This window comes from Lissotriton vulgaris, chromosome 5 (assembly GCF_964263255.1).
Source record: "Lissotriton vulgaris chromosome 5, aLisVul1.2, whole genome shotgun sequence".
Taxonomy (NCBI): domain Eukaryota; kingdom Metazoa; phylum Chordata; class Amphibia; order Caudata; family Salamandridae; genus Lissotriton; species Lissotriton vulgaris.
In genome coordinates this window covers 2,020,344,711-2,020,371,183 of record NC_141693.1, presented here as the reverse complement: position 1 = coordinate 2,020,371,183, position 26,473 = coordinate 2,020,344,711, and the positions used below count along the sequence as shown (strand labels likewise).

At 53.7% G+C, this 26,473-nt stretch overlaps 1 protein-coding gene across 1 annotated transcript in view; it reads right to left on the bottom strand.

The window, feature by feature from the left end:
- Positions 1–26,473, bottom strand: part of CRAT (carnitine O-acetyltransferase) — a 336,972-nt gene that overhangs the window by 144,783 nt on the left and 165,716 nt on the right. The window contains exons 5-6 of the mRNA XM_086924849.1: positions 9,736–9,901; positions 2,535–2,709 (exon numbers count right to left, since the gene is read on the bottom strand). Of these exons, the coding sequence (XP_086780975.1) occupies positions 2,535–2,709; positions 9,736–9,901 (341 nt within the window). The remainder of the gene's footprint in view (positions 1–2,534; positions 2,710–9,735; positions 9,902–26,473) is intronic.

The following is a 26,473-nucleotide window of genomic DNA, read 5'->3' as shown; positions in this document are numbered from 1 at the left end:
CTTTTCATCAGTGCTGAATCCTTTGGCCCAGCTGTCACTGTAGGACTACCATTGACAATAATGTTAAACCCTTGGCCCAGGTGTTCCTGTGGAAGGCCTACCTTTGACCAGTGTGTAGTAAACCTCGGCTCAGCTGTCACTCTGATCAGCGTGCTGTAAGCCTTGGCCCAGGTGTTCCTGTGGAAGGCCTACCTTTGACCAGTGTGTTGTAAACCTCGGCACAGCTGTCACTGTGGATGAATGGGCATTTATAAAGCGCTCTGTTACTCCACGAGTGTCCTGGGGCTCTGCACCTCTGCCAACAGATATAAGGCCTAATCAGTTTAGACTTGATTACACAACCATGTAGCCAGTCTTTTGCTGAAATTAGACATCTGTAATGCTCTGAATCTCAGAAGGATGTTTGCCCAAAGCCGATGGACCTAAGAAAGAGAAGGATTTGCCGCCAGCCCCTGTGCGCCTAATCTTAGCAGTCTTGGCTAAGAAAACTTTGGCTGAACGAAGGCATCTAGAGGGAGCAAAAAAACAAATGCGTGCCCTAAGATATTTGGTGCCCGTATGATTAAGGGCTTTATGGACCAGAAAAAGAGTCTTAAATAAGATTCTCTTTTTTATAGGGAACCAATGCAGCGCCTTCAGATGTGGAGACACGTGTGCTCTGAAAGGCAAACCCAGGAGAGTATGTCTTGCTGCATTTTGGACCACCTGTGATTTGGTAATAAGGTAGTCAGGAAGGCCCAGATACAAGGCACAACCATAGTCCAGAATAGATTACATTAGCGCCTGTATCATCGGTTTCCTGACTGAGAAGGACAAAAAATGAAGAAACTTTGTTAAGATACGGAGTAATCCGAAGCAGGACCCTACTACTGTGTTCACCTGCCGTAGTAATTAAAGGCCATCATTGATTTTAGTGCCAAAGTTCTTCACCGAGTACGCTCGGCGCCTTGGAAAGGGGACTTCAACTGGCCCAAAAGATTGCCATGATTCGTGGGTCTTAGTTCCAAAAAATAACAGCCCCATTTTTTCTGCATTACATTTGAGCTGATGAGACGTAAGCCACTGGATGACAGCTGCCAAGCAGGTTCTAATATTTTCACCAGGGAACTCGGTCTTACAGTACCATTAAAGCAGTAGCCGGGTGTCATCAGCATATGAAATTATTTTTGCTCCCAAGGCCTCTGTAGGTGGGGCAAGAGGAGAAAGGCAGATGTTGAATAAAGTAGAGCTCAGAGCCGAGCCCTGAGGTACTTCAACTTGCAAACCACACGGTTCAGAGGAGAGAGGAGGGAGACAAACCTCTGGCCCACATCCTTCAAGGAACGCTGTCAGTCAGTCTAAGGCGATACCCCCAATTCTAATATCTTTGAGACAGGCCAGTAGAGCGGCATGGGGAACTGTATCGAAGGCGCTGAAAGATCTAACATTATCAGTAATGCCTTCCCCCAGAGTCTAAAATACTCCTGATGCAATCCACCACCTCTGTCTCAGTATCGAAACATGGGCGAAAGCCGGACTGACTGATATGTAATAAATTGTTGGCTTCCAGGTATTAGGAGAGCTGTGAGTGGACATGTTTCTCCAAAACTTTTGACACAGCTGGGAGCAAGAATATGGGTCTGTAATTGGAACTTTTCGGCTGGGCTGCTTGAGATTTTTTCAGCAGAGGCAGGATCTTAGCCCGCTTCCAGGCCCATGGTACCAATGCTGAATGCAGCGAATCATTCAAGAGTATAGTGGCTAAAGGGATGATCACTCTTGCGCCAAGCACCTGTACATTAGAGGGCAAGGGTCCACCAGAGAGCCCGCCTTGAGGCTTTGAACAGCTATCAGGGAATCTTCCATAGAAACAGGATCAAACTTGGAGTGAGATCCTATGGAATGCAGGAGATAACTTACATAGATACTGTCTAGGCTGACACCTTCCAGCAACCTGCTAGAGAGGAGGCGGTCCTGGATGTTTTTAATCTTATCATGGAAGGGTTGTGCTAGCTGCTCACATCCTTCAGCTGATGGTTCTTGACATCTGGAACTTGCTTCTGGGGACATAAAGCTTGGGATGCGCACATTTGATCAGTGTGTTGTAAGCCTTGGCTCATGTGTTCCTGTGGAAGGCTTACCTTTGATCAGTGTGTTGTAAGCCTCAGTCCTTTTGTCACTGTGGAAGGCCTAACTTTGACCAGTGTGTTGTAAACCTGTCTCTGTGGAAGGCTTCCCTTTGATCAGTGTGGTGTAAACCTTGTCCCAGCTGTCACTGTGGAAGGCTTCCCTTTGATCAGTGTGTTGTAAGCCTCAGTCCTTTTGTCACGGTGGAAGGCTTACCTTTGATCAGTGTGTTGTACGCCTTGGCCCAGCTGTCTCTGTGGAAGGCCTAACTTTGACCAGTGTGTTGTAAGCCTTACTTTAGGTGTTTCCATGGAAGGCCTACCTTTGATAAGTATGTTGTAAGCCTCAGTCCTTTTGTCACGGTGGAAGGCTTACCTTTGATCAGTGTGTTGTAAGCCTTGGCCCAGCTGTCACTGTGGAAGGCTTACCTTTGACCAGTGTGTTGTAAGCCTTGGCCCAGGAGTTCCTGTGGTTGGAAGTAAGTATTCCAATGGGCTCTTTGTTAGTTTGAAGGGATGTGTTCCAGATCTTTTCCAGCTGCATGAAGATCTGGTCAGATGTGAGTGGCGTCCCATCGCTGTTATAAACATCTAGCTCAAAAAACTGAAAAAAACAGGAGGAAGGAATGAGAAACTGAGTTGAGAGAGATGGATCTAAGTTAAAGAAACCAAGTGTTAAGGAGCAAAACTGAGAGAGGAATGTAAGAAAAGGTGCAAAGAGTGATTAGCAATGACATAGGTGAAGTGTGGAATAGAGAGGGAAAAGGGAAGGGGTAAAACTAAGTAGAAAGAGGTGGGAGTAAGAAATGGCAGAGGGCAAAGAATGAGAAACTGAAGGAGCCGGGTGGATGTCGGCGACCATGAGTGAGAGAAAATGGGAGGAAGGAGACGAGCATATGCAGTGAAGAGCGAGAGATGGAAGGAACAAGGAGCACGAGAGGGAGCACACAGGACAGAGTAAAAGAGGAAGGATTAAGACTGGAAGGAGAAAGGAGGAGCACGAGGGTGATGTAAAGAGGGAAGGGATAAGTGTTGGGAGGAGAAAGGAAAGGTGCATGGAGGGAGAGGCAGAAGAGAGGGAACAGGTGAGGTAGTACCACTGGGAAAGGGTAGGAGTGAGGGGGAGAAGCAAGGAGGGGAGCAAGGAGCCAGAGTAAGAGAGAGGCATAGTGTAATACGCAAAGACGTGGGAGAAAGACAATGGATAAGTGAAAAAGAAGGTATGACGGAGTGTGGCAGAGGGGAGGTGCAGGAGTAAGAGGAGGGCAAACAGGAGGAGAGGAGGAAGAGGGCAGTGTACTGAAGGAATCTGAGGGAGTAAATGGAGTAGAGATAGACGAGGAGCAAGAAAAAAGGATAGTGACAGAGGGGAGGAGTAAGATGTAGCAGTGAAGGAGGGGGGGGAGTGAGACGTAGCAGTGAGAAAGGGGAGAGTGAGAACAGAAGGAAGGAGAGAGAAGCATGAAGGGGATAGGGGCAAGAGGAGAGGAGCAAGAGAGGAATAATATAAGAAAAATTGAATAATGAGGAGGGATGCATGAGAGGAGAAGTAAAGGAGGCATGGGGAATGAAAGGAAGGGTGTGTCGTGTGAGGGGAGGCGTGAGAGACCAGAGGAGCACAGAGCAGCGTGCAAGCAGAGGAGTGAAGGAGGTGGTATGGGGAATGTGTGATGTGATGGGAGGAGTGAGAGAGGACAGAGAAGTACAGAGAGGTGTGAGATGAGCAGTGAAAGAGGCTTGGGGAATGAAAGGATAGGTGTGTCATGCGAGGGGAGGAGTGAGAGGGCAGAGGAGGGGTACAGAGAGGTGTGAGAGGAGAGGAGTGAAGGAGGCACGGGGAATGAAAGGACAGGTGTGTCATGCGAGGGGAGGAGTGAGAGAGGACAGATGAGGAGGCATGAGAGGAGAGGAGTGAAGGAGGCATGGGGAATGAAAGGACAGGTGTGTCATGCGAGGGGAGGAGTGAGAGAGGAAAGGCTTGAGACAGGGGAAGTCTGAGAATAGAAGGTGGAGGGGAAAGGACAACAGAGGGGAAGGCAAGAAAGGAAAGGAGTAGAAAAGGGGAGTGAAAATGAGACTGCGAGAGAGTGGAAGAGATAAGAGAAGCATGAGGTGGGAGAAGACTAAAAGGAGCAGTGAGGGGGAGCAGTAGGGCAAAAGAACAGAGAAAATGGGAGAAGGAAGATGAGAAGAGCTAGAGAAGAGAAGTGTATCAGACAGTCCCAAAGCCACAAAGGGGCAGATCGGTCTGCCCAACGCATATCGTCCAATTGATGTAAAAGTAGCAAATCTTAACCTGTAGAAGTACGAGTACTCACAAGTGCAGATTTACTACTTTGGGGAATTCACAAACATGCTCTTTAGTACACCTGGGATGCTGGGACAGGTGCAGGGCTCTAGGCATACTATTAGGAAGTCAAGTAACATCTCGTGCAGGTTTCGATTTCCCCTGGGCAGAACTCTACATAGCACAGATTGAAGATTAGCAGAAAGGGTGCCCCTTTCGCAAAAGTGGCTTTTTATGGGAAGGGGAGCTACTTTTCAGTCGTTGTCCGGGCAGGAAAGGAACATATTACAGTTTCAATGCTCACAAACATACGTGTGTGTCGGCGTTCACAAACATACGAGGCCAGCCCTTCCTTCTAAACCCACATTCCACCTATGGCATGGGATTCATACTGTGGATTTCTGCACACTCATGGTTCAAAAATCTGTAATTGTAAATCCATTAGCGCCTACAAGAGGTTCTTGCTGCCTGGGTGTGTTAATTGCACCCCCATCAGGAATGTGTATTGGGCCCAGACAGTGAAATATAGGACCTGCTGTAGCTAGAAGAGGGCCATTCTGCCAGGATGGGAGGGGTGGAGCGGTTCCACGCCCCAATTACATTTCAAAGACTGCCTCCAGAACACTTACAAATAAATAACTGTATACTAGTATATTATCACCCCAGACTCTGTGGAGCCTGAGCAGGAAACGTCTTGAACTAACTGTGGGGAGAAAACAACCGGAATTTTCTTCTGCCTCAAAGCTGGCATCAGGTAAAAAAAAGACAGGACCCTCTCTTCAGTACACTCCTGGACAATACAGAAGAAAGACTGCCTTCTTATCCAGAGAACTGCTATGCTGCTCCAGGACTGCTTTGTTCCTCAGAGGACTGCTCTGCTTCTCGAGACCTACCTTGTTGCTACTAGGGACTGCCCTGCTGCCTGAGGTGTGCCTTGTTCCCCAGAGGATGGCCATGCTGCTTGGGGCCTGCGTTGTTCTACAGAGGACTGCTCTGCTGCCTAAGGCATGCCTTGTTCACCAGAGGTCGGTCACGCTGCTTGAGGCCTGCGTTGTTCTTCAGTGGACTGCCATACTGCATGAGGCCTGCGTTGTTCTTCAGAGGATGGCCACTCTGCTTGAGGCCTGCATTGTTCTTCAGAGGACTGTCCTGCTGCTTGGGGCATGCGTTGTTCCCCAGAGAATGGCCATGCTGCTTGAAGCCTGCATTGTTCTTCAGAGGTGTGCCTTGTTCCCCGGAGGATAGCCATGCTGCTTGGGGCCTGCGTTGTTCTTCAGAGGATGGCCACTCTGCTTGAGGCCTGCATTGTTCTTCAGAGGACTGCCCTGCTGCTTGAGGCATGCGTTGTTCCCCAGAGGATGGCCATGCTGCTTGAAGCCTGCATCGTTCTTCAGAGGTGTGCCTTGTTCCCCGGAGGATGACCATGCTGCTTGGGGCCTGTGTTGTTCTTCAGAGGACTGCCCTGCTGCTTGGGTCCTGCCTTGTTCCCCAGATGATGGCCATGCTGCTTGAGGCCTGTGTTGTTCTTCAGAGGACTGCCCTGCTGCCTGAGGTGTGCCTTGTTCCCCAGAGGATGGCCATGCTGCTTGGGGCCTGCCTTGTTCCCCAGAGGACTGCTCTGCTGCCTGAGGCATGCCTTGTTCACCAGAGGTCGGCCACGCTGCTTGAGGCCTGCGTTGTTCTTCAGTGGACTGCCATACTGCATGAGGCCTGCGTTGTTCTTCAGAGGACTGTCCTGCTGCTTGGGGCATGCGTTGTTCCCCAGAGAATGGCCATGCTGCTTGAAGCCTGCATTGTTCTTCAGAGGTGTGCCTTGTTCCCCGGAGGATAGCCATGCTGCTTGGGGCCTGCGTTGTTCCCCGGAGGATGGCCACTCTGCTTGAGGCCTGCATTGTTCTTCAGAGGACTGTCCTGCTGCTTGGGGCATGCGTTGTTCCCCGGAGGATGGCCATGCTGCTTGGGGCCTGCATTGTTCTTCAGAGGACTGCCCTGCTGCTTGGGGCATGCGTTGTTCCCCAGAGAATGGCCATGCTGCTTGAAGCCTGCATTGTTCTTCAGAGGTGTGCCTTGTTCCCCGGAGGATGACCATGCTGCTTGGGGCCTGTGTTGTTCTTCAGAGGACTGCCCTGCTGCTTGGGTCCTGCCTTGTTCCCCAGAGGATGGCCATGCTGCTTGAGGCCTGTGTTGTTCTTCAGAGGACTGCCCTGCTGCCTGAGGTGTGCCTTGTTCCCCAGAGGATGGCCATGCTGTCTGGGGCCTGCCTTGTTCCCCAGAGGATGGCCATGCTGCTTGAGGCCTGCGTTGTTCTTCAGAGGACTGCCCTGCTGCTTGAGGCATGCGTTGTTCCCCAGAGAATGGCCATGCTGCTTGGGGCCTGCCTTGTTCCCCAGAGGATGGCCATGCTGCTTGAGGCCTGCGTTGTTCTTCAGAGGACTGCCCTGCTGCTTGATGCATGCGTTGTTCCCCAGAGAATGGCCATGCTGCTTGAAGCCTGCATTGTTCATTTGATGTGTCCCTTGTTCCCCGGAGGATGACCATGCTGCTTGGGGCCTGTGTTGTTCTTCAGAGGACTGCCCTGCTGCTTGGGTCCTGCCTTGTTCCCCAGATGATGGCCATGCTGCTTGAGGCCTGTGTTGTTCTTCAGAGGACTGCCCTGCTGCCTGAGGTGTGCCTTGTTCCCCAGAGGATGGCCATGCTGCTTGGGGCCTGCCTTGTTCCCCAGAGGATGGCCATGCTGCTTGAGGCCTGCGTTGTTCTTCAGAGGATGGCCTGGACCTTTTAACCCAGGCTAACTTGAGTGACTGAAGGGCCAGGCGGCTAACCTCCTGTTCTGAGCTACAGGAACACAACAAGCTCCAGAGGCCTCTCCGCAACTACCCTACTGTCCTGCTGTAGCCCCTGCTGGGATCTACAACTAGACTTCATCTGGACACGCAGATGGTCCTGCCTGGGCACTGCTGGTCTCTACTGGAGTGAGTTCCTGATCCTCATCAGCTGCTTCTCCAGGTGCTGGACCCTTGGTTGGCATCCGCTGAGCTACTCCTGTGAAACCCGGAAGTTCTGAACTCTGCACGCCGGACTTTGAAAAGGTAAGCGCCTGGGTACCCTCACGGGTAATAAGCTGCAAGAGCAAAATCGGTTTTATTGAACCTTTTTCTGTGGGACTAACATGGTCCCGTATCCAGTCCACACTCCATCGCATTAAGCCTCAACTTGTGACTCTCCCAGCCTAGCACGACCAGATACCTATAGTTGTTAGCGCTTTCTGCTTCTTGACACTATTTTTAATCAAACATTTAAAATTGCATATCTCCGATTTTTCTGACTGGAGTTTTGTCAGTTTGGTCTAAATTGGAGTAGGATTTTTCTTGTGCTATGTTTTCACTTTATTACGGTTTGTGTGCTACATAAATACTTAAAACAGTGGCCTTAAGTTAAGCCTGACTGATTTTGAGCCTATCAGAGGGTTAGGCAAAGTTTCATTCAGTGACTTTTGTGGTTCACCCTGACAAGGATTGTGGCTGCTGATTGAGAAGGATTTTCACCCCTTCAATCAAAAACCCATTTTCTTCCAGCACTCAGCCATGCAAGACAGCCTGCTCCCCACACTTCTTAAGAGTTTTTAACTCTAACTTTGGGAAGTTCAGCACTTGGACAAAACTGCACACAGAAATGCTGCCAAAACATACCCTCTAATACCAAGCTCAGAAGCAGACTCTAGCCCTGTTCCAGTTTCAATCACCCGCCTTCTTCTGGCGGGGACTGAGCTGCCCTGGTGGGGACAAAGCTGAGTGCTGCCAATGAAGTGGCTGAGCCCTGCAGGACAAGACTCAGGCCTGCCAGCGGTGGGTATCAGCCCAGCAGGACAGGACTCAGCCCTGCCAGCGGTGGGTATCAGCCCGGCAGGACAGGACTCAGCCCTGCCAGCAGTGGGTATCAGCCCGGCAGGACAGGACTCAGCCCTACCAGCGGTGGGTATCAGCCTGGCAGGGACAGGACTCACAGCTGCCAGCTGTGGGTATCAGCCCTGCAGGACAAGACTCAGGCCTGTCAGCGGTGGGTATCAGCCCAGCAGGCCAGGACTCAGCACTGCCAGCAGTGGGTATCAGTCCGGCAGGCCAGGACTCAGCCGTGCCAGTGGTGGGTATCAGCCCGGCAGGACAAGTCTCATCCCTGCTAACGGTGGGTATCAGCCGGGCAGGCCAGGACTCAGCCCTGCCAGCGGTGGGTATCAGCCCGGCAGGACAAGTCTCATCCCTGCTAACGGTGGGTATCAGCCTGGCAGGACAGGACTCAGCACTGTCAGCAGTGGGTATCAGCCCGGCAGAACAGGACTCAGCTCTGCCAGCGGTGGGTATCAGCCTGGTAGGGACAGGACTCACCGCTGCTAGCTGTGGGTATCAGCCGGGCAGGCCAGGACTCAGCGCTGCCAGCGGTGGGTATAAGCCTGGCAGGACAGGACTCGGCTCTGCCAGCGGTGGGTATCAGCCCGGCAGGAAAAGTCTCATCCCTGCCAGCTGTAGGTATCAGCCGGCAGGCCAGGACTCAGCCGTGCCAGTGGTGGGTATCAGCCTGGCAGGATAGGACTCAGCCTTTGCAGCGGTGGGTATCAGCCTGGTAGGGACAGGACTCACCGCTGCCAGCTGTGGGTATCAGCCCGGCAGGCCAAGACTCAGCCCTGCCAGCGGTGGGTATCAGCCCGGCAGGACAGGACTCAGTTCTGCCAGCGGTGGGTATCAGCCCGGCAGGAAAAGTCTCATCCCTGCTAATGGTGGGTATCAGCCTGGCAGGACAGGACTCAGCACTGCCAGCAGTGGGTATCAACCCGGCAGGACAGGACTCAGTCCTGCCAGCGGTGGGTATCAGCCTGGCAGGACACGACTCAGCCCTGCCAGCGGTGGGTATCAGCCTGGCAGGACAGGACTCAGCCCTGCCAGAGGTGGGTATCAGCCCGGCAGGACAGGACTCAGCCCTGCCAGCGGTGGGTATCAGCCCGGCAGGACAGGACTCAGCCCTTGCAGCGGTGGGTATCAGCCCGGCAGGACAGGACTCAGCCCTTGCAGCGGTGGGTATCAGCCCGGCAGGACAGGACTCAGCCCTACCAGCGGTGGGTATCAGCCCAGCAGGACAAGTCTCATCCCTGCTAATGGTGGGTATCAGCCTGGCAGGACAGGACTCAGCACTGCCAGCAGTGGGTATCAGCCCGGCAGGACAGGACTCCGCTGGAAGCCCTGCTCCACAGAAGAACTCTGCCCAGCTGCTGCCATTGGGATAGCTCCAAGCCTACTGTTGCAAGTTCAGAAGGACCCCCTGCAATGAAAGGTCTGGTGCCAAGTACCATACCTGGAAGTTGTGCACAACCGTGATGTGAGTTGGGGGCTTCTTTGTCCGGGCGTAGTTGACGACAGAATCATGTTTGGCCCCGGGGATGCGGCACGAACACAGGATCTGGTAGTACTGGTTCATACAGAGGGGCTTCCCGCCAAGAAACTCCACCGGGAGCGTCTCACTGGGGAAAGAATGAGAAAAGGAGGGACTTTACTATCTTCTTGTGTCCCTTACTCATTGTCCTACCATGGTGTTACAAAGCACTTCCATCTCTGTCCGAATCCACTTCACCCTCGTGGACACAACATTCACACGAGGACTAGCGCTGTTCCAAGAGTTAAAGTGTGCTTGTGCAAGGCGCTTCAAAGCAAAGGGGGCTTCATCTCTGCTCCCAAAACATTTCAAAAGACATTCTTCCTTGCAAATCTGAAATTTTTCCACCTTTACAGTTATGATTTTCAACCTTTCTCACATTTGCCCATTAACAGCTATCTTATTGTGAGACTCGTGAAACAGTAGCTACATACTTTGACTGCCCTTCAATGAGAGATGACACATATACAAATAAAAGCAAACATATGTACAATGAGTCCAAACAATACAACTGCAGCCACCTGATCAGAGACACCAGGGGATAACAGTAGGACTGTCTGCAGAGTCAGAGTCATAATTAAAGGTCATTTATGCCACAAAGTGCCAGTAATGCATCAATAGTGGCCCCTGCCTGGTCTTTGCCAGTAAATGTAAAACACATTTCTGTCCTGGTCTCTGGATTAATCATGCATAATGTCCTGTCCCGTCCCTTTGATGTACCTTTTTGTGGAAGATTATCTTCAAAAGGAATTTTAAGGGGGAGGGGCTGGAGGATGATGGGGGGTTGGGGGGGGGAGATGATCTGCGGTGGGGGCTTGAAGAGGGGGAAGTGGGGGTGGTTAGCAGTGACAGGCAGGGGAAGTGGGGGTGGGTATCAGTGAGAAGAAGGGATGGTGGGTAGCAGTGAAGGGTAGTGGAAGTGAGGGTGGGTAGTAGGAAAGGACTTGGGAAGTGAGGATGGGTAGCAGCGAAAGACAGGGAAGTGAGGGTGGGTAGCAGTGAGGGGAAACAATGATGGGTAGCAGTGAAGGACCGGGAAAGTGAGGAATCGCAGGGGAAGTGAATGACCGAGAGTGAGGGGGGTAGCAAGGAAGGACTGGGAAGTGAGGGTGGGCATCAGTGAATGACATTGGGAGTGAGGGAGGGTAGGGAGGCAGGGCCGGAGAAGTGAGGGTGGGTAGCCGTGAAGGGCCGGGGAAGTGAGGGTATGTAGCAGTGAATGATGGGGAGTGAGGGTGGGTAGCAAAGAAAGGCCGGGGAAGTAAGGGCAAGTAACAGTGAAGGACGAGGGAACTGAGGGTAGGTAGTAGTGAAAAGCAGTGGAAGCGAGGGTGGGTAACATTGAAGGACCAGGGAAGGGAGGGTAAGTGACTGTGGCAAGCAGTGAATGGAAGGGGGAGTCAGGGAGTAGCAGTGAATGGAAGGGAGTTGAGGGGGTAACAGTGAATGGAAGGGGGGGTCAGGGAGTAGCAGTGAATGGAAGGGAGTTGATGAGGGGGTAACAGTGAATGGAAGGGGGAGTCAAGGAGTAGCAGTGAATGGAAGGGGGAGTCAAGGAGTAGCAGTGAATGGAAGGGGGAGTCAGGGAGTAGCAGTGAATGGAAGGGGGAGTCAGGGAGTAGCAGTGAATGGAAGGGGGAGTCAGGGAGTAGCAGTGAATGGAAGGGGGAGTCAGGGAGTAGAAGTGAATGGCAGGGGGAGTCAGGGAGTAGTAGTGAACGGAAGGGGGAGTCAGGGAGTAGCAGTGAATGGAAGGGGGAGTCCGGGAGTAGCAGTGAATGGAAGGGGGAGTCAGGGAGTAGCAGTGAATGGAAGGGGGAGTCGGGGAGTAGCAGTGAATGGAAGGGGGAGTCAGGGAGTAGCAGTGAATGGAAGGGAGAGTCAGGGAGTAGCAGTGAATGGAAGGGGGAGTCAGGGAGTAACAGTGAATGGGAGTTGATGAGGGGGTAACAGTGAATGGAAGGGGGAGTCAGGGAGTAGCAGTGAATGGAAGGGGGAGTCAGGGAGTAGCAGTGAATGGAAGGGGGAGTCAAGGAGTAGCAGTGAATGGAAGGGGGAGTCAAGGAGTAGCAGTGAATGGAAGGGGGAGTCAAGGAGTAGCAGTGAATGGAAGGGGGAGTCAGGGAGTAGCAGTGAATGGAAGGGAGTTGAGTTGAGGGGGTAACAGTGAATGGAAGGGGGAGTGAGGGAGTAGCAGTGAATGGAAGGGGGAGTCAAGGAGTAGCAGTGAATGGAAGGGGGAGTCAAGGAGTAGCAGTGAATGGAAGGGGGAGTCAGGGAGTAGCAGTGAATGGAAGGGAGTTGAGGGAGTAGCAGTGAATGGAAGGGGGAGTCAGGGCGTAGCAGTGAATGGAAGGGGGAGTCAGGGAGTAGCAGTGAATGGAAGGGGCAGTCAGGGAGTAGCAGTGAATGGAAGGGGGAGTCAGGGAGTAGCAGTGAATGGAAGGGAGTTGATGAGGGGGTGACAGTGAATGGAAGGGGGAGTCAGGGAGTAGCAGTGAATGGAAGGGGGAGTCGGGGAGTAGTAGTGAATGGAAGGGGGAGTCAGGGAGTAGCAGTGAATGGAAGGGGGAGTCAGGGAGTAGCAGTGAATGGAAGGGGGAGTCAGGGAGTAGAAGTGAATGGAAGGGGGAGTCAAGGAGTAGCAGTGAATGGAAGGGGGAGTCAGGGAGTAGCAGTGAATGGAAGGGAGTTGAGGGGGTAACAGTGAATGGAAGGGGGAGTGAGGGAGTAGCAGTGAATGGAAGGGGGGGTCAGGGAGTAGCAGTGAATGGAAGGGGGGGGTCAGGGAGTAGCAGTGAATGGAAGGGGGGGTCAGGGAGTAGCAGTGAATGGAAGGGGGGGTCAGGGAGTAGCAGTGAATGGAAGGGGGAATCAGGGAGTAGCAGTGAATGGAAGGGGGAGTCAGGGAGTAGCAGTGAATGGGAGTTGATGAGGGGTGACAGTGAATGAAAGGGGGAGTCAGGGAGTAGCAGTGAATGGAAGGGGGAGTCAGGGAGTAACAGTGAATGGGAGTTGATGAGGGGTGACAGTGAATGGAAGGGGGAGTCAGGGAGTAGCAGTTAATGGAAGGAGGGAGTCAGGGAGTAGCAGTGAATGGAAGGGGGAGTCAGGGAGTAGCAGTGAATGGAAGGGAGTTGATTAGGGGTGACAGTGAATGGAAGGGGGAGTCAGGGAGTAGCAGTGAATGGAAGGGGGAGTCAAGGAGTAGCAGTGAATGGAAGGGGGAGTCAGGGAGTAGTAGTGAATGGAAGGGGGAGTCCGGGAGTAGCAGTGAATGGAAGGGGGAATCAGGGAGTAGCAGTGAATGGAAGGGGGAGTCAGGGAGTAGCAGTGAATGGAAGGGAGTTGATGAGGGGGTGACAGTGAATGGAAGGGGGAGTCAGGGAGTAGCAGTGAATGGAAGGGGGAGTCAGGGAGTAGTAGTGAATGGAAGGGGGAGTCAGGGAGTAGCAGTGAATGGAAGGGGGAGTCAGGGATTAGCAGTGAATGGAAGGGGGAGTCAGGGAGTAGCAGTGAATGGAAGGGAGTTGAGGGGTAACAGTGAATGGAAGGGGGAGTCAGGGAGTAGCAGTGAATGGAAGGGAGTTGAGGGGGTAACAGTGAATGGAAGGGGGAGTCAGGGAGTAGCAGTGAATGGAAGGGGGAGTCAGGGAGTAGCAGTGAATGGAAGGGGGAGTCAGGGAGTAGCAGTGAATGGAAGGGAGTTGAGGGGGAAACAGCGAATGGAAGGGGAGTCAGGGAGTAGCAGTGAATGGAAGGGGGAGTCAAGGAGTAGCAGTGAATGGAAGGAGGAGTCAGGGGGTAACAGTGAATGGAAGGGGGAGTGAGGGAGTAGCAGTGAATGGAAGGGGGAGTGAGGGAGTAGCAGTGAATGGAAGGGGGAGTGAGGGAGTAGCAGTGAATGGAAGGGGGAGTCAAGGAGTAGCAGTGAATGGAAGGGGGAGTCAGGGAGTAGCAGTGAATGGAAGGGGGAGTCAGGGAGTAGCAGTGAATGGAAGGGGGAGTCAGGGAGTAGCAGTGAATGGAAGGGGGAGTCAGGGAGTAGCAGTGAATGGAAGGGAGTTGATGAGGGGGTGACAGTGAATGGAAGGGGGAGTCAGGGAGTAGCAGTGAATGGAAGGGGGAGTCAGGGAGTAGTAGTGAATGGAAGGGGGAGTCAGGGAGTAGCAGTGAATGGAAGGGGGAGTCAGGGAGTAGCAGTGAATGGAAGGGGGAGTCAGGGAGTAGCAGTGAATGGAAGGGGGAGTCAGGGAGTAACAGTGAATGGGAGTTGATGAGGGGGTAACAGTGAATGGAAGGGGGAGTCAGGGAGTAGAAGTGAATGGAAGGGGGAGTCAAGGAGTAGCAGTGAATGGAAGGGGGAGTCAGGGAGTAGCAGTGAATGGAAGGGAGTTGAGGGGGTAACAGTGAATGGAAGGGGGAGTGAGGGAGTAGCAGTGAATGGAAGGGGGAGTCAGGGAGTAGCAGTGAATGGAAGGGGGAATCAGGGAGTAGCAGTGAATGGAAGGGGTGGTCAGGGAGTAGCAGTGAATGGAAGGGGGAGTCAGGAAGTAGCAGTGAATGGAAGGGGGAGTCAGGGAGTAGCAGTGAATGGAAGGGGGAGTCAGGGAGTAGCAGTGAATGGAAGGGGGAGTCAGGGAGTAGCAGTGAATGGAAGGGGGAGTCAGGGAGTAGCAGTGAATGGAAGGGAGTTGATGAGGGGTGACAGTGAATGGAAGGGGGAGTCAGGGAGTAGCAGTGAATGGAAGGGGGAGTCAAGGAGTAGCAGTGAATGGAAGGGGGAGTCAGGGAGTAGCAGTGAATGGAAGGGGGAGTCGGGGAGTAGCAGTGAATGGAAGGGGGAGTCAGGGAGTAGCAGTGAATGGAAGGGAGAGTCAGGGAGTAGCAGTGAATGGAAGGGGGAGTCAGGGAGTAACAGTGAATGGGAGTTGATGAGGGGGTAACAGTGAATGGAAGGGGGAGTCAGGGAGTAGCAGTGAATGGAAGGGGGAGTCAAGGAGTAGCAGTGAATGGAAGGAGGAGTCAGGGGGTAACAGTGAATGGAAGGGGGAGTGAGGGAGTAGCAGTGAATGGAAGGGAGTTGAAGGGGTAACGGTGAATGGAAGGGGGAGTCAGGGAGTAGCAGTGAATGGAAGGGGGAGTCAAGGAGTAGCAGTGAATGGAAGGGGGAGTCAGGGAGTAGCAGTGAATGGAAGGGGGAGTCAGGGAGTAACAGTGAATGGAAGGGGGAGTCAGGGAGTAACAGTGAATGGAAGGGAGTTGATGAGGGAGTAACAGTGAATGGAAGGGGGAGTCAGGGATTAGCAGTGAATGGAAGGGGGAGTCAGGGAGTAGCAGTGAATGGAAGGGAGTTGAAGGGGTAACGGTGAATGGAAGGGGGAGTCAGGGAGTAGCAGTGAATGGAAGGGAGTTGAGGGGGTAACAGTGAATGGAAGGGGGAGTCAGGGAGTAGCAGTGAATGGAAGGGGGAGTCAGGGAGTAACAGTGAATGGAAGGGGGAGTCAGGGAGTAACAGTGAATGGAAGGGAGTTGATGAGGGGGTAACAGTGAATGGAAGGGGGAGTCAGGGATTAGCAGTGAATGGAAGGGGGAGTCAGGGAGTAGCAATGAATGGAAGGGAGTTGAGGGGGTACCAGTGAATGGAAGGGGGAGTCAGGGAGTAGCAGTGAATGGAAGGGAGTTGAGGGGGTAACAGTGAATGGAAGGGAGTTGAGGGGGTAACAGTGAATGGAAGGGGGAGTCAGGGAGTAGCAGTGAATGGAAGGGGGAGTCAGGGAGTAGCAATGAATGGAAGGGGGAGTCAGGGAGTAGCAGTGAATGGAAGGGGGAGTCAGGGAGTAGTAGTGAATGGAAGGGGGAGTCAGGGAGTAGTAGTGAATGGAAGGGGGAGTCAGGGAGTAGTAGTGAATGGAAGGGGGAGTCAGGGAGTAGTAGTGAATGGAAGGGGGAGTCAGGGAGTAGCAGTGAATGGAAGGGGGAGTCAGGGAGTAGCAGTGAATGGAAGGGGGAGTCAGGGGGTAACAGTGAATGGAAACTGGAGTCAGGGAGTAGCAGTGAATGGAAGGGAGTTGAGGGGGTAACAGTGAATGGAAGGGGGAGTCAGGGAGTAGCAGTGAATGGAAGGGGGAGTCAGGGAGTAGCAGTGAATGGAAGGGGGAGTCAGGGAGTAGCAGTGAATGGAAGGGGGAGTCAGGGAGTAGCAGTGAATGGAAGGGGGAGTCAGGGAGTAGCAGTGAATGGAAGGGGGAGTCAGGGAGTAGCAGTGAATGGAAGGGAGTTGAGGGGGTAACAGTGAATGGAAGGGGGAGTCAGGGAGTAGCAGTGAATGGAAGGGGGAGTCAGGGAGTAGCAATGAATGGAAGGGAGTTGAGGGGGTAACAGTGAATGGAAGGGGGAGTCAGGGAGTAGCAGTGAATGGAAGGGGGAGTCAGGGAGTAGTAGTGAATGGAAGGGGGAGTCAGGGAGTAGCAGTGAATGGAAGGGGGAGTCAGGGAGTAGCAGTGAATGGAAGGGAGTTGAGGGGGTAACAGTGAATGGAAGGGGGAGTCAGGGAGTAGCAGTGAATGGAAGGGGGAGTCAGGGGGTAACAGTGAATGGAAACTGGAGTCAGGGAGTAGCAGTGAATGGAAGGGAGTTGAGGGGGTAACAGTGAATGGAAGGGGGAGTCAGGAAGTAGCAGTGAATGGAAGGGGGAGTCAGGGAGTAGCAGTGAATGGAAGGGGGGTCAGGGAGTAGCAGTGAATGGAAGGGGGAGTCAGGGAGTAGCAGTGGATGGAAGGGGGAGTCAGGGAGTAGCAGTGAATGGAAGGGGGAGTCAGGGAGTAGCAGTGAATGGAAGGGGGAGTCAGGGAGTAGCAGTGAATGGAAGGGGGAGTCAGGGAGTAGCAGTGAATGGAAGGGAGTTGATGAGGGGTGACAGTGAATGGAAGGGGGAGTCAGGGAATAGCAGTGAATGGAAGGGGGAGTCAAGGAGTAGCAGTGAATGGAAGGGGGAGTCAGGGAGTAGTAGTGAATGGAAGGGGGAGTCTGGGAGTAGCAGTGAATGGAAGGGGGAATCAGGGAGTAGCAGTGAATGGAAGGGAGTTGAGGGGGAAACAGCGAATGGAAGGGGGAGTCAGGGAGTAGCAGTGAATGGAACGGGGAGTCAGGGAGTAGTAGTGAATGGAAGGGGGAGTCAGGGAGTAGCAGTGAATAGAAGGGGGAGTCAGGGAGTAGCAGTGAATGGAAGGGAGTTGAGGGGGTAACAGTGAATGGAAGGGGGAGTCAGGGAGTAGCAGTGAATGGAAGGGAGTTGAGGGGGTAACAGTGAATGGAAGGGGGAGTGAGGGAGTAGCAGTGAATGGAAGGGGGAGTCAGGGAGTAGCAGTGAATGGAAGGGGGAGTCAGGGAGTAGCAGTGAATGGAAGGGGGAGTCAGGGAGTAGCAGTGAATGGAAGGGAGTTGATGAGGGGTGACAGTGAATGGAAGGGGGAGTCAGGGAGTAGCAGTGAATGGAAGGGGGAGTCAGGGAGTAACAGTGAATGGGAGTTGATGAGGGGTGACAGTGAATGGAAGGGGGAGTCAGGGAGTAGCAGTGAATGGAAGGGGGAGTCAGGGAGTAACAGTGAATGGGAGTTGATGAGGGGTGACAGTGAATGGAAGGGGGAGTCAGGGAGCAGCAGTGAATGGAAGGGGGGGGTCAGGGAGTAGCAGTGAATGGAAGGGGGAATCAGGGAGTAGCAGTGAATGGAAGGGGGAGTCAGGGAGTAGCAGTGAATGGGAGTTGATGAGGGGTGACAGTGAATGGAAGGGGGAGTCAGGGAGTAGCAGTGAATGGAAGGGGGAGTCAGGGAGTAACAGTGAATGGGAGTTGATGAGGGGTGACAGTGAATGGAAGGGGGAGTCAGGGAGCAGCAGTGAATGGAAGGAGGGAGTCAGGGAGTAGCAGTGAATGGAAGGGGGAGTCAGGGAGTAGCAGTGAATGGAAGGGGGAGTCAGGGAGTAGCAGTGAATGGAAGGGAGTTGATGAGGGGTGACAGTGAATGGAAGGGGGAGTCAGGGAGTAGCAGTGAATGGAAGGGGGAGTCAAGGAGTAGCAGTGAATGGAAGGGGGAGTCAGGGAGTAGTAGTGAATGGAAGGGGGAGTCCGGGAGTAGCAGTGAATGGAAGGGGGAATCAGGGAGTAGCAGTGAATGGAAGGGGGAGTCAGGGAGTAGCAGTGAATGGAAGGGGGAGTCAGGGAGTAACAGTGAATGGAAGGGAGTTGATGAGGGGGTAACAGTGAATGGAAGGGGGAGTCAGGGATTAGCAGTGAATGGAAGAGGGAGTCAGGGAGTAGCAGTGAATGGAAGGGAGTTGAGGGGTAACAGTGAATGGAAGGGGGAGTCAGGGAGTAGCAGTGAATGGAAGGGAGTTGAGGGGGTAACAGTGAATGGAAGGGGGAGTCAGGGAGTAGCAGTGAATGGAAGGGGGAGTCAGGGAGTAGCAGTGAATGGAAGGGGGAGTCAGGGAGTAGCAGTGAATGGAAGGGAGTTGAGGGGGAAACAGCGAATGGAAGGGGAGTCAGGGAGTAGCAGTGAATGGAAGGGGGAGTCAAGGAGTAGCAGTGAATGGAAGGGGGAGTCAGGGGGTAACAGTGAATGGAAGGGGGAGTGAGGGAGTAGCAGTGAATGGAAGGGGGAGTGAGGGAGTAGCAGTGAATGGAAGGGGGAGTGAGGGAGTAGCAGTGAATGGAAGGGGGAGTCAAGGAGTAGCAGTGAATGGAAGGGGGAGTCAAGGAGTAGCAGTGAATGGAAGGGGGAGTCAGGGAGTAGCAGTGAATGGAAGGGGGAGTCAGGGAGTAGCAGTGAATGGAAGGGGGAGTCAGGGAGTAGCAGTGAATGGAAGGGGGAGTCAGGGAGTAGCAGTGAATGGAAGGGAGTTGATGAGGGGGTGACAGTGAATGGAAGGGGGAGTCAGGGAGTAGCAGTGAATGGAAGGGGGAGTCAGGGAGTAGTAGTGAATGGAAGGGGGAGTCAGGGAGTAGCAGTGAATGGAAGGGGGAGTCAGGGAGTAGCAGTGAATGGAAGGGGGAGTCAGGGAGTAGCAGTGAATGGAAGGGGGAGTCAGGGAGTAACAGTGAATGGGAGTTGATGAGGGGGTAACAGTGAATGGAAGGGGGAGTCAGGGAGTAGAAGTGAATGGAAGGGGGAGTCAAGGAGTAGCAGTGAATGGAAGGGGGAGTCAGGGAGTAGCAGTGAATGGAAGGGAGTTGAGGGGGTAAGAGTGAATGGAAGGGGGAGTGAGGGAGTAGCAGTGAATGGAAGGGGGAGTCAGGGAGTAGCAGTGAATGGAAGGGGGAATCAGGGAGTAGCAGTGAATGGAAGGGGGGGTCAGGGAGTAGCAGTGAATGGAAGGGGGAGTCAGGAAGTAGCAGTGAATGGAAGGGGGAGTCAGGGAGTAGCAGTGAATGGATGGGGGAGTCAGGGAGTAGCAGTGAATGGAAGGGGGAGTCAGGGAGTAGCAGTGAATGGAAGGGGGAGTCAGTAGTAGCAGTGAATGGAAGGGAGTTGATGAGGGGTGACAGTGAATGGAAGGGGGAGTCAGGGAGTAGCAGTGAATGGAAGGGGGAGTCAAGGAGTAGCAGTGAATGGAAGGGGGAGTCAGGGAGTAGTAGTGAATGGAAGGGGGAGTCCGGGAGTAGCAGTGAATGGAAGGGGGAATCAGGGAGTAGCAGTGAATGGAAGGGGGAGTCAGGGAGTAGCAGTGAATGGAAGGGGGAGTCAGGGAGTAGCAGTGAATGGAAGGGAGTTGAGGGGGTAACAGTGAATGGAAGGGGGAGTGAGGGAGTAGCAGTGAATGGAAGGGGGAGTCAGGGAGTAGCAGTGAATGGAAGGGGGAATCAGGGAGTAGCAGTGAATGGAAGGGGGGGTCAGGGAGTAGCAGTGAATGGAAGGGGGAGTCAGGGAGTAACAGTGAATGGAAGGGGGAGTCAGGGAGTAGTAGTGAATGGAAGGGGGAGTCCGGGAGTAGCAGTGAATGGAAGGGGGAATCAGGGAGTAGCAGTGAATGGAAGGGGGAGTCAGGGAGTAGCAGTGAATGGAAGGGGGAGTCAGGGAGTAACAGTGAATGGAAGGGGGAGTCAGGGAGTAACAGTGAATGGAAGGGAGTTGATGAGGGGGTAACAGTGAATGGAAGGGGGAGTCAGGGATTAGCAGTGAATGGAAGGGGGAGTCAGGGAGTAGCAGTGAATGGAAGGGAGTTGAAGGGGTAACGGTGAATGGAAGGGGGAGTCAGGGAGTAGCAGTGAATGGAAGGGGGAGTCAGGGAGTAACAGTGAATGGAAGGGAGTTGATGAGGGGGTAACAGTGAATGGAAGGGGGAGTCAGGGATTAGCAGTGAATGGAAGGGGGAGTCAGGGAGTACCAATGAATGGAAGGGAGTTGAGGGGGTACCAGTGAATGGAAGGGGGAGTCAGGGAGTAGCAGTGAATGGAAGGGAGTTGAGGGGGTAACAGTGAATGGAAGGGAGTTGGGGGGTAACAGTGAATGGAAGGGGGAGTCAGGGAGTAGCAGTGAATGGAAGGGGGAGTCAGGGAGTAGCAATGAATGGAAGGGGGAGTCAGGGAGTAGCAGTGAATGGAAGGGGGAGTCAGGGAGTAGTAGTGAATGGAAGGGGGAGTCAGGGAGTAGTAGTGAATGGAAGGGGGAGTCAGGGAGTAGTAGTGAATGGAAGGGGGAGTCAGGGAGTAGTAGTGAATGGAAGGGGGAGTCAGGGAGTAGCAGTGAATGGAAGGGGGAGTCAGGGAGTAGCAGTGAATGGAAGGGGGAGTCAGGGGGTAACAGTGAATGGAAACTGGAGTCAGGGAGTAGCAGTGAATGGAAGGGAGTTGAGGGGGTAACAGTGAATGGAAGGGGGAGTCAGGGAGTAGCAGTGAATGGAAGGGGGAGTCAGGGAGTAGCAGTGAATGGAAGGGGGAGTCAGGGAGTAGCAGTGAATGGAAGGGGGAGTCAGGGAGTAGCAGTGAATGGAAGGGGGAGTCAGGGAGTAGCAGTGAATGGAAGGGAGTTGAGGGGGTAACAGTGAATGGAAGGGGGAGTCAGGGAGTAGCAGTGAATGGAAGGGGGAGTCAGGGAGTAGCAATGAATAGAAGGGAGTTGAGGGGGTAACAGTGAATGGAAGGGGGAGTCAGGGAGTAGCAGTGAATGGAAGGGGGAGTCAGGGAGTAGTAGTGAATGGAAGGGGGAGTCAGGGAGTAGCAGTGAATGGAAGGGAGTTGAGGGGGTAACAGTGAATGGAAGGGGGAGTGAGGGAGTAGCAGTGAATGGAAGGGGGAGTCAGGGAGTAGCAGTGAATGGAAGGGGGAATCAGGGAGTAGCAGTGAATGGAAGGGGGGGGTCAGGGAGTAGCAGTGAATGGAAGGGGGAGTCAGGGAGTAACAGTGAATGGAAGGGGGAGTCAGGGAGTAGTAGTGAATGGAAGGGGGAGTCCGGGAGTAGCAGTGAATGGAAGGGGGAATCAGGGAGTAGCAGTGAATGGAAGGGGGAGTCAGGGAGTAGCAGTGAATGGAAGGGGGAGTCAGGGAGTAACAGTGAATGGAAGGGAGTTGATGAGGGGGTAACAGTGAATGGAAGGGGGAGTCAGGGGGTAACAGTGAATGGAAGGGGGAGTGAGGGAGTAGCAGTGAATGGAAGGGGGAGTGAGGGAGTAGCAGTGAATGGAAGGGGGAGTCAGGGAGTAGCAGTGAATGGAAGGGGGAGTCAGGGAGTAGCAGTGAATGGAAGGGAGTTGAGGGGGTAACAGTGAATGGAAGGGGGAGTCAGGGAGTAGCAGTGAATGGAAGGGGGAGTCAGGGGGTAACAGTGAATGGAAACTGGAGTCAGGGAGTAGCAGTGAATGGAAGGGAGTTGAGGGGGTAACAGTGAATGGAAGGGGGAGTCAGGAAGTAGCAGTGAATGGAAGGGGGAGTCAGGGAGTAGCAGTGAATGGGAGGGGGGGTCAGGGAGTAGCAGTGAATGGAAGGGGGAGTCAGGGAGTAGCAGTGAATGGAAGGGGGAGTCAGGGAGTAGCAGTGAATGGAAGGGGGAGTCAGGGAGTAGCAGTGAATGGAAGGGGGAGTCGGGGAGTAGCAGTGAATGGAAGGGGGAGTCAGGGAGTAGCAGTGAATGGAAGGGGGAGTCAGGGAGTAGCAGTGAATGGAAGGGAGTTGATGAGGGGTGACAGTGAATGGAAGGGGGAGTCAGGGAATAGCAGTGAATGGAAGGGGGAGTCAAGGAGTAGCAGTGAATGGAAGGGGGAGTCAGGGAGTAGTAGTGAATGGAAGGGGGAGTCTGGGAGTAGCAGTGAATGGAAGGGGGAATCAGGGAGTAGCAGTGAATGGAAGGGAGTTGAGGGGGAAACAGCGAATGGAAGGGGGAGTCAGGGAGTAGCAGTGAATGGAAGGGGGAGTCAGGGAGTAGTAGTGAATGGAAGGGGGAGTCAGGGAGTAGCAGTGAATAGAAGGGGGAGTCAGGGAGTAGCAGTGAATGGAAGGGAGTTGAGGGGGTAACAGTGAATGGAAGGGGGAGTCAGGGAGTAGCAGTGAATGGAAGGGAGTTGAGGGGGTAACAGTGAATGGAAGGGGGAGTGAGGGAGTAGCAGTGAATGGAAGGGGGAGTCAGGGAGTAGCAGTGAATGGAAGGGGGGGTCAGGGAGTAGCAGTGAATGGAAGGGGGGTCAGGGAGTAGCAGTGAATGGAAGGGGGAATCAGGGAGTAGCAGTGAATGGAAGGGGGAGTCAGGGAGTAGCAGTGAATGGGAGTTGATGAGGGGTGACAGTGAATGGAAGGGGGAGTCAGGGAGTAGCAGTGAATGGAAGGGGGAGTCAGGGAGTAACAGTGAATGGGAGTTGATGAGGGGTGACAGTGAATGGAAGGGGGAGTCAGGGAGTAGCAGTGAATGGAAGGAGGGAGTCAGGGAGTAGCAGTGAATGGAAGGGGGAGTCAGGGAGTAGCAGTGAATGGAAGGGGGAGTCAGGGAGTAGCAGTGAATGGAAGGGAGTTGATGAGGGGTGACAGTGAATGGAAGGGGGAGTCAGGGAGTAGCAGTGAATGAAAGGGGGAGTCAAGGAGTAGCAGTGAATGGAAGGGGGAGTCAGGGAGTAGTAGTGAATGGAAGGGGGAGTCCGGGAGTAGCAGTGAATGGAAGGGGGAATCAGGGAGTAGCAGTGAATGGAAGGGGGAGTCAGGGAGTAGCAGTGAATGGAAGGGGGAGTCAGGGAGTAACAGTGAATGGAAGGGAGTTGATGAGGGGGTAACAGTGAATGGAAGGGGGAGTCAGGGATTAGCAGTGAATGGAAGGGGGAGTCAGGGAGTAGCAGTGAATGGAAGGGAGTTGAGGGGTAACAGTGAATGGAAGGGGGAGTCAGGGAGTAGCAGTGAATGGAAGGGAGTTGAGGGGGTAACAGTGAATGGAAGGGGGAGTCAGGGAGTAGCAGTGAATGGAAGGGGGAGTCAGGGAGTAGCAGTGAATGGAAGGGGGAGTCAGGGAGTAGCAGTGAATGGAAGGGAGTTGAGGGGGAAACAGCGAATGGAAGGGGAGTCAGGGAGTAGCAGTGAATGGAAGGGGGAGTCAAGGAGTAGCAGTGAATGGAAGGGGGAGTCAGGGGGTAACAGTGAATGGAAGGGGGAGTGAGGGAGTAGCAGTGAATGGAAGGGGGAGTGAGGGAGTAGCAGTGAATGGAAGGGGGAGTGAGGGAGTAGCAGTGAATGGAAGGGGGAGTCAAGGAGTAGCAGTGAATGGAAGGGGGAGTCAGGGAGTAGCAGTGAATGGAAGGGGGAGTCAGGGAGTAGCAGTGAATGGAAGGGGGAGTCAGGGAGTAGCAGTGAATGGAAGGGGGAGTCAGGGAGTAGCAGTGAATGGAAGGGAGTTGATGAGGGGGTGACAGTGAATGGAAGGGGGAGTCAGGGAGTAGCAGTGAATGGAAGGGGGAGTCAGGGAGTAGTAGTGAATGGAAGGGGGAGTCAGGGAGTAGCAGTGAATGGAAGGGGGAGTCAGGGAGTAGCAGTGAATGGAAGGGGGAGTCAGGGAGTAGCAGTGAATGGAAGGGGGAGTCAGGGAGTAACAGTGAATGGGAGTTGATGAGGGGGTAACAGTGAATGGAAGGGGGAGTCAGGGAGTAGAAGTGAATGGAAGGGGGAGTCAAGGAGTAGCAGTGAATGGAAGGGGGAGTCAGGGAGTAGCAGTGAATGGAAGGGAGTTGAGGGGGTAACAGTGAATGGAAGGGGGAGTGAGGGAGTAGCAGTGAATGGAAGGGGGAGTCAGGGAGTAGCAGTGAATGGAAGGGGGAATCAGGGAGTAGCAGTGAATGGAAGGGGGGGTCAGGGAGTAGCAGTGAATGGAAGGGGGAGTCAGGAAGTAGCAGTGAATGGAAGGGGGAGTCAGGGAGTAGCAGTGAATGGATGGGGGAGTCAGGGAGTAGCAGTGAATGGAAGGGGGAGTCAGGGAGTAGCAGTGAATGGAAGGGGGAGTCAGTAGTAGCAGTGAATGGAAGGGAGTTGATGAGGGGTGACAGTGAATGGAAGGGGGAGTCAGGGAGTAGCAGTGAATGGAAGGGGGAGTCAAGGAGTAGCAGTGAATGGAAGGGGGAGTCAGGGAGTAGTAGTGAATGGAAGGGGGAGTCCGGGAGTAGCAGTGAATGGAAGGGGGAATCAGGGAGTAGCAGTGAATGGAAGGGGGAGTCAGGGAGTAGCAGTGAATGGAAGGGGGAGTCAGGGAGTAGCAGTGAATGGAAGGGAGTTGAGGGGGTAACAGTGAATGGAAGGGGGAGTGAGGGAGTAGCAGTGAATGGAAGGGGGAGTCAGGGAGTAGCAGTGAATGGAAGGGGGAATCAGGGAGTAGCAGTGAATGGAAGGGGGGGTCAGGGAGTAGCAGTGAATGGAAGGGGGAGTCAGGGAGTAACAGTGAATGGAAGGGGGAGTCAGGGAGTAGTAGTGAATGGAAGGGGGAGTCAGGGAGTAGTAGTGAATGGAAGGGGGAATCAGGGAGTAGCAGTGAATGGAAGGGGGAGTCAGGGAGTAGCAGTGAATGGAAGGGGGAGTCAGGGAGTAACAGTGAATGGAAGGGGGAGTCAGGGAGTAACAGTGAATGGAAGGGAGTTGATGAGGGGGTAACAGTGAATGGAAGGGGGAGTCAGGGATTAGCAGTGAATGGAAGGGGGAGTCAGGGAGTAGCAGTGAATGGAAGGGAGTTGAAGGGGTAACGGTGAATGGAAGGGGGAGTCAGGGAGTAGCAGTGAATGGAAGGGAGTTGAGGGGGTAACAGTGAATGGAAGGGGGAGTCAGGGAGTAGCAGTGAATGGAAGGGGGAGTCAGGGAGTAACAGTGAATGGAAGGGAGTTGATGAGGGGGTAACAGTGAATGGAAGGGGGAGTCAGGGATTAGCAGTGAATGGAAGGGGGAGTCAGGGAGTAGCAATGAATGGAAGGGAGTTGAGGGGGTACCAGTGAATGGAAGGGGGAGTCAGGGAGTAGCAGTGAATGGAAGGGAGTTGAGGGGGTAACAGTGAATGGAAGGGAGTTGGGGGGTAACAGTGAATGGAAGGGGGAGTCAGGGAGTAGCAGTGAATGGAAGGGGGAGTCAGGGAGTAGCAATGAATGGAAGGGGGAGTCAGGGAGTAGCAGTGAATGGAAGGGGGAGTCAGGGAGTAGTAGTGAATGGAAGGGGGAGTCAGGGAGTAGTAGTGAATGGAAGGGGGAGTCAGGGAGTAGTAGTGAATGGAAGGGGGAGTCAGGGAGTAGTAGTGAATGGAAGGGGGAGTCAGGGAGTAGCAGTGAATGGAAGGGGGAGTCAGGGAGTAGCAGTGAATGGAAGGGGGAGTCAGGGGGTAACAGTGAATGGAAACTGGAGTCAGGGAGTAGCAGTGAATGGAAGGGAGTTGAGGGGGTAACAGTGAATGGAAGGGGGAGTCAGGGAGTAGCAGTGAATGGAAGGGGGAGTCAGGGAGTAGCAGTGAATGGAAGGGGGAGTCAGGGAGTAGCAGTGAATGGAAGGGGGAGTCAGGGAGTAGCAGTGAATGGAAGGGGGAGTCAGGGAGTAGCAGTGAATGGAAGGGGGAGTCAGGGAGTAGCAGTGAATGGAAGGGAGTTGAGGGGGTAACAGTGAATGGAAGGGGGAGTCAGGGAGTAGCAGTGAATGGAAGGGGGAGTCAGGGAGTAGCAATGAATGGAAGGGAGTTGAGGGGGTAACAGTGAATGGAAGGGGGAGTCAGGGAGTAGCAGTGAATGGAAGGGGGAGTCAGGGAGTAGTAGTGAATGGAAGGGGGAGTCAGGGAGTAGCAGTGAATGGAAGGGGGAGTCAGGGAGTAGCAGTGAATGGAAGGGAGTTGAGGGGGTAACAGTGAATGGAAGGGGGAGTCAGGCAGTAGCAGTGAATGGAAGGGGGAGTCAGGGGGTAACAGTGAATGGAAACTGGAGTCAGGGAGTAGCAGTGAATGGAAGGGAGTTGAGGGGGTAACAGTGAATGGAAGGGGGAGTCAGGAAGTAGCAGTGAATGGAAGGGGGAGTCAGGGAGTAGCAGTGAATGGGAGGGGGGGTCAGGGAGTAGCAGTGAATGGAAGGGGGAGTCAGGGAGTAGCAGTGAATGGAAGGGGGAGTCAGGGAGTAGCAGTGAATGGAAGGGGGAGTCAGGGAGTAGCAGTGAATGGAAGGGGGAGTCAGGGAGTAG